The sequence below is a fragment of the Rhipicephalus microplus genome, chromosome 5, assembly GCF_043290135.1.
Source record: "Rhipicephalus microplus isolate Deutch F79 chromosome 5, USDA_Rmic, whole genome shotgun sequence".
NCBI lineage: Eukaryota > Metazoa > Arthropoda > Arachnida > Ixodida > Ixodidae > Rhipicephalus > Rhipicephalus microplus.
The window spans coordinates 17,399,108-17,406,185 of NC_134704.1; the positions used below are offsets into that span (position 1 = coordinate 17,399,108).

Consider the following 7,078-nt stretch of genomic DNA (forward strand, 5'->3'; position numbering starts at 1 on the left):
TGGCGCTCGCCTCGACGCAGCGAAGCGCATGGGCTCCGAGTTTCTGGGCAAGCGGTCACCGTCTTCTCGACTGGACGCCTCCGATGGGCTGCCGGGAGGCTTCTGGGAGGAAGAGCTGGCCGCGCGGTCGCCCGCCGCCGCGCTGCGAGCGGCCAGGCTTCTGCGCGCCGCGGCCGGCGTCAGCCGCTTCGGCGGCGGCGCCTACGACAACGACGACGACGACGACCTCGACCTGGCCATGGCGGCGGCCGCGGCCAAGCAGAAGCGAATCGGCTCCGAGTTCCTGGGCAAGCGTTCCTCGCCCTCCGACCTGCTGCCCAAGCGCATGGGCTCCGAGTTCCTCGGGCGGAGGAAACGTGACGCGTTCTACTCTTCGCCGGACGCGTAAACGAGGTACACCCTCACAACTGTGGCCTCCGAGATGGCTGGCGAGAGGCGCGTTTCAAGGAGGTCGGGGGAGTTGCACCGCCTCCTTGGCGTAAGTAGCGACACACGCCGGTTGTCTCGGAGGTCATGCCTAAACTAAACCTAAACTGCGGCCTCTGAATGTGACGTTAAGCAGGTTTTCGTACGCCGGTTCCACATACAGACAGATTATAATGTTTATGAAAGCAACATAAAAGTTTTCATTCAGAACAGCATACAAGCATTGGTGGCTTCTCCGCATCGAGTGGGCGCCGTGGTCTCCTTTGTCTAGACATCCCCAGCCTTTGTACTTTCTCGCTAGGCATATCAGTACAAACTGGTCCATCCATTCGCAGATGGTGACGCGCGCATTATATCCATAGATCGAGGTGACATGTAGCACCAAGCTTGGTTATTTCGCACTTCAGGTGCATCCTGATAGGTAAGTGCTTTTGCGGGCTATGGATAGATACCCAAACAGATTGGTGCATTTAGTGGAATGCAGTGAAACTACGTAGTTTTTCTATTGGCGATAGCCCCTGTAGCGAACGCCTTAAAAGCCTTGTACCAGCGCCTCGAATTTATCATCCCTAATACCGTGAGCAGCGCCTGTACAAGATGCGTGCTTCTATAGCGCGCCCCATACACATGGCGTCGAAGGGACGAAACGAACTTTTCAGCGTACATAGCCACGGGACCACGTGCGTGGGTAAACCCTGCATATCGTCACTCTCGGAGGCCTTTTGTAAACCATGACGTCATTGTGAAAAAAACACTCCTGGAGGAAAGTCTGGTGCCGGGGCCCGAGTGATGTCACCAACTTAATGGTTCGTATCTTAGAGTGGCGTACTCAGGTGGTAACACAGCGGGCCCTTGCGCCCCCTGAATGTTTTTTTTTCGTCACGGCATACCGCCCACCACACACTTCAATCAATAATGTGCCCCCCTGCTCCCCGATCAAAAATTACTGCTTACACAGCTGATACCTGAATACGAATCACGTGATTTGCTGAATCGCCTATTTAGTGCCGCCGGGCTAACATTTGACAAAAGAAAGTACTGAATTTTGATTGATGACGTTTCATCTGGCGTTGTCTTTTCGCGGTATTTTTTTTCCTCAAAATAAACATCATACGACTGAATGCCTCTGACCATATGTGCATTACAGAACAGTAACTGAATAAGCCTATCACTACAGAACTTATTCTTCTTATATTAGGCGTACTTATTGGTTGATTTTATCTGGGATTTTCAGGGGTGATTGCCATATTCACTCTGTCTTGCAAGTGAGTCAGAGAAACCGTTCAACGTTTGTGAGCTGCAAACGACTTATCGCAAACAGAACTGTCAGTCAAGCTTGGAAGTTAGAAGGTTAAAAACACACACACACACACACACACATACACATCGTGAAATGCACTACAAAGCTAGGATCAAAAGAAAAAAGTTCCAGAACACGCCAGAGCTACATTTTTAAGCTGTACCAGTTACCGTCTACTTCCCATAAACTGCACTGTGGCATTGCTTGGGCAGCGCCGGATTTTTCTCCAGTAATGCATGCATCTAACTAACTTTCTAAACTATACGTCGACTAAAGTGAGCGAGGAATCAAGACGGTGTCTTGCTTCTAAACAATGGCCGAACATATTTTGTTTCGTTAGGAAACATAGGATCAATCCGAGCGAATTATTTCTGACGTCGTCGTCGTAATGCTCCATCTAAGGTCGAACGTGCGTGGTGTGAAGATCTTCGCACTACGCACGTTATGCTTCGGGATTCAGCTCGACTTGCACAAGTCTGAACGAGTGAACTGTCACATTTATTTTGTGTTTTAAGATGCCTTTCTTTGCTCCCACAAGTTTACTTTTGGGAGCATGTAAACTGGGTTCGTTTTCGTGGAAACAGCGTAAGAAAGAAGTAGGTAATTGTGTCTCTGACCAATAACTTGTCTGCCGAAATTCACTTCGCCATATCAACTTGTCAGATTAAAATCTTTCCTAATACCGTCATTTGAAAATTTTACGCGCTTGACTTGGTCTTAATGACAGTAGCGAATTTATGATCGTTGTCGCATGAGCTGCCAACGACAATTCCATTGACCGATTTTTTTCTAAAACCGCCCATCAAGAGCTTCGGGAGATACCAGTAACTTCACATATTAGAAGACAGAAACAAACGCGGTTGCGTCAGCTCTAATGGCAAGTTCAATTAACTAGAGGAAAAAGTGAGACCAGTTTTCTAAATGTCTCACTGCAGTCGGGCTGGATCTATATGCGATCGTTGAGGAATCTCGGTTATGGGAAACTCTTATTGTGCACCAGTATTTTTTTTCTTTTGTTCGTTTCAACATTGCTTTGCGGACGATCGATCGGTAATTTACGGGTGGCGAAGGGGTCATTCCGAGAACTGAAATGAGTCAGTGTTCCGTAAAACGCTGACGCTTGCCTTCAAACACGCGTTTATTCAAATGTAAATGTCACCACTGCCTCCCTGTTTTTTTTTCATTATGCATGCATATCTGTCCCCCGCACTCAACACAAAGAGCCTGCATAGATTTTTTATACTTATATAGGTCTCTAAATTACGTCTAAACTTACCACTTTTTTGTCGTAGTCTAAACCTTACCTAAAAAGTGCATGTAACAATTATCTGCATCATTTTTTCATGCATGACATTTAAACGCGTCCTTGTTCTTTTTCTTCCTTCAAGGGACATAAGACAATTTTGTATGGCTCGGTCAGCACCACACAACACGTGAGTTTGTGTTCTAAATGTCTCACCTAACCGTCGCCTAAATATCTTAGACTAAAGCTACAATGTAGTTAAAAAAGCGCCGTTGTGATTGTGCTCGACGATTTCGGAGTGCGTCTGTTTTAAGAGAGCTACAATTGAAGGACAATTGAAGAAAAGGTGTCACATGTTAAAATTGTGTAATAATCATTATTGCTTGCTCATTTATTTATACGACTACTGTGGCTTATGGCTGGCGCGCAGATATAGTAATTCTAACACTCCTACCAAACGCTTATTATTATTGTGTGAGCAGTGTTTACTCGTTAGAATCAATTTCTTCTGCAAACGTGGTCAGTGAATTCAGAAACTATGTCGAATTAAAAACAAAAATAAAAAAACAGTGGTTACTGGTCGCATACGTCTTGCCTGTGCACGCACAGTTGCGCTCAGTCTGAGTTGCAAAACGCTGTCTGAGCTCAAAATGACGCCAACACTGCAAACCTGCACCAAAATGAAAAAAAAATGATGAGGGAAACTCACTGTGAGCGATACTTTCTGAACCGATTTAGCGATTGTCGGATTAATGGTTCAGGCTTGGGGTCAACTTAACAACAACCAGCGTGTTGCAACTAATATTTGACGTGCAGAAAGTCTTTCAGGATAAACTGAAATTGGAATCGGCCTTAGTTATGATTCTTTAGACTGATGGCAAGAAACATTGCAAGTGTGATGGACCTTGCTTAAGTCAAATACAACTCAAGCGTACATTTCAAGAGCGCCATTCCTCCCATGCTCGACCTTGCGTGCAGTGACACTCTCTGTGCTGTACCCCCTTTCGGAAGTGCAGGAAGAGTTGCTAGTTCGTTTGATTTTATAGCATGAGGCTTTGGTCTAACGCGTGAGGAGGCCTGAATTACAAAGAGGAGGAGGCGAATTGATAATAACACGTTCTACTGAATATTGACCAATGTCGGAACAGCCTCCGATAAAGGTGGGACACTCCTTGTGCAGGAACTGAGTCGGAAAGGTTCAGCTGGCTGAACAGTTGATAAAAACCTTGCCACACCTAAAATGAGTTCCTTAATATTGCTGTTTCGCGGTGAACAAACGTTTAGAAAGGCAGTCGCTGCACTTCGGGGCTGTCGGTCGCCCATTCGCATTTGTGAAATCGTCGTTAAGGACTTCCCCTTTCACGGCTTCGAGTTTATGCTCGTCAAAGCGGAAGACATTACCCAGGCAAAGGGCGCCGAGTGCTGTCCAGTCACGAGTCGCTTAGTGGGCAACTCCTGCACTTTTGTTAGAAGTGACTTAATGGCTACAAGACGACAATAACTAGGTATTTGCTTCTTTTTTTTTCGAGGATACCGTCATTCGTTGCCTCTTCCACTTAGGTTCTGTAACTAGATGTTTTATTCGCTTACCCCATTTGAGTTCAGTGCTTACTCGCAAACTACCAGCAGTGGCTAATATTCACTTGCTGCTTTATAGTGTTGGCTGAATTGTGGTCTATCTAAGCTGGTCTCGTCTGAATTCTGGACAGCTAGTGTCTCCATCTGCTTGACAGTACCTGGTTGGTGTCATACAATGTTGGTTGTACGCTTTACAATGTTATATTTCTTCAGCGTCAGTCCAGCAATTGACTTCTCTGCAAGCTTTTTTTTTTCCTTTCCAGCAGGTAAACCCCGTCGCACTCTAACCGGTGTTCCTTTTCACCCATTTCGCTACGCACTGACAGATTCAGATGGCGCACTCAGTAGAAGCCTGCAGCAACTGTACGCCGGCGACAGCCCGTTCGGGAGGAGCCGCGGCTACGGCCACGACTTGGATTGGATATTGGGCCACCACCGGGCGAGGCCCAGCAAACGGCTCTCCGAGTTCTTGGGCGGTCCCGGCAAGCGGTACTCCGAATTCCTGGGTGGTCCTGGAAAAAGATACTCCGAATTTCTGGGTGGCCCGGGAAAGCGCTACTCGGAGTTCCTCGGTGGCCCCGGAAAGCGGTCCGTTGCCGATGACGTCATGGCTGCTGCGGCCGAACGCGGTCTGCTTCGTTCGGCGGAGCAGCAGGAGTCCGGTTCCGCCGCCAGCTCCCTCCGGAAGTGACGCGTCCCCTGACGTACTTGCGCCGAGAAAAAATGAAAAAAGTCATGACCGATCAAAACCTTTCATCTCCCTTCATTATAGTTTGCACACTTCGTTGTCCTGTTGAGGATGAACGTGCTTTGTTATATATGCGCCTTGAACGAAAGAAAAATAAACGTCGCTAAGTGACGGCCCAGCCTGAAGACGTTGTGAAAAAACCATTATATTGTTAGCAAGAATATTGCGTTTCCGATCACCTCGGCCTGCCTGTTGCGAATGTAGGCTTCCAATAGGTTTGTTACGAATACAAAATTCCTACCTACCTGATCAGTAGTTATCTGTAATTATTCGCTCTCATTCGTCGAATGTGAGTGCATCCGTATATGACTGTCTCGGCGATGCAGTTACAAACTGCTCGCATCTGCAGCCGTAGGTATTCTGTAAATAAATTGTGTCTATTCCTCTATCTCTCTCTCTCTCGTTTTGGCATGTGATATGTAACGGCATGCGATGTATACTTCCTGTCCTTATCACGAGATACACCGCTTTAAGAGAGAATAGCCGACGTGCGTTATCGCTATCGGTTGTTGACTAAAATAAATGAATGTGTTGCTTCTTTTCTTTTTATCTGTCGATCACCCACGCGAACCGACTAATACATGAGCTTCGATGAATCATTCTCATAGTTTTGTTATATTGCTGCTTTAATTCATGTATCAGTATACGCACGCCAGGTCTGTTTTCTGCAAAAAAACTTGAGGGCAGTGTTATCGTTAATGCCCTGCGATGAGAAGAAAATGTGAAAATTATAACCAATTGAGATCTACCTTTTTGCTTGTAAACATGCGTTTGAGAGTAAGAGAGAAACACTGCCCGTCTTATCTGAAGTTTGAGTGCTACTTTTCCAATCATCTCAACCGACGTGGCGAACACATTCACTGGCAATACTGACACAACATGACGTCAGAGGCATCCTATTGATAAGCAGACCAAAGCGTGCCGGGGACTTTGCTGTTTAAAACACGCGGGTATTGTGTAACACGTTAACATGATGAAATCAAAACTACACAACAATGGGTGACCGTTCATTTTCCCGCCGTGTCCTTGTCGCAGGCTTCTTGTCTAGTCGCCGCAAATGTGTTGAACGATGCTTTTTTGCAGAGAAGAACGTCGAGCGACTTCAAAGATAATGAGAAATAAAAAACAAAATACAATCAAAAATAAAAACTTACCGTTGATATAGATCGTGACCTATGATGTCGAACAAAACAATAAAAAGTACAGTTGGGCTATAAACACCTGCTTTGTCTTCAATTTGTTTGTCTTTCATTTTTGTGTTGTGTGTGCCTACGGCACAACAAGACTTCCGCTGTGCAGAATAAATAGGCCAACCCAGCTGAATGATCATTTATCAGGTGTCAAAATAGGATAATTCGTCAAGGAAGAATACACGCTTCTTATTAGTTACCTGCATTCTGCATGGAACCCATTGGTGCTTCCTTCAACTTACGGCACATGTCGCCTGTTTCAAAATTCCGGCTTTTATCTCTGTGGAAACAAAAGCAAATGTGATTCCCTGGTTCACTTCAGTGCATTTATCTCCCTCAACAAGAATATATAATCTTCGTAATAATCGGTGGCGTTGCAGATCTGGTAGACACCGTCCTTTAAGGACGTTCAAGGAGACGGTGTGTCCGAGACCGCGACACATCTACCCCGTATTCTGGCTTTTTTTTTTTTTTTTGCTGCCCGAATCAAAAAGAAGAAATAAAATATATTGTTCACTGCCTGCTGCTTCCTGTCTTACATACGCACGCATTATTATTATTATTATTATTATTATTATTATTATTATTATTAT

The 7,078-nt window shown here is 45.6% G+C and overlaps 1 protein-coding gene across 4 annotated transcripts in view; it reads left to right on the forward strand.

The window, feature by feature from the left end:
- Positions 1 to 6,513, forward strand: part of LOC119174939 (acetylcholinesterase-1) — a 163,496-nt gene extending 156,983 nt beyond the window's left edge. For 2 of the 4 annotated variants that reach the window (XR_012895295.1, XR_012895294.1), the window contains exons 5-7: positions 21 to 393; positions 3,115 to 3,159; positions 4,874 to 6,513. Coding sequence is in view for 2 of the 4 variants with exons in the window: in XM_075894925.1 (XP_075751040.1) it covers positions 3,115 to 3,159; positions 4,874 to 4,895 (67 nt within the window). In the remaining 2 variants the exon portion in view is untranslated. The remainder of the gene's footprint in view (positions 1 to 20; positions 394 to 3,114; positions 3,160 to 4,873) is intronic. The other 2 variants (XM_075894925.1, XM_075894926.1) reach the window with 2 other exon arrangements.
- The last annotated feature ends 565 nt before the right edge of the window (positions 6,514 to 7,078 follow it).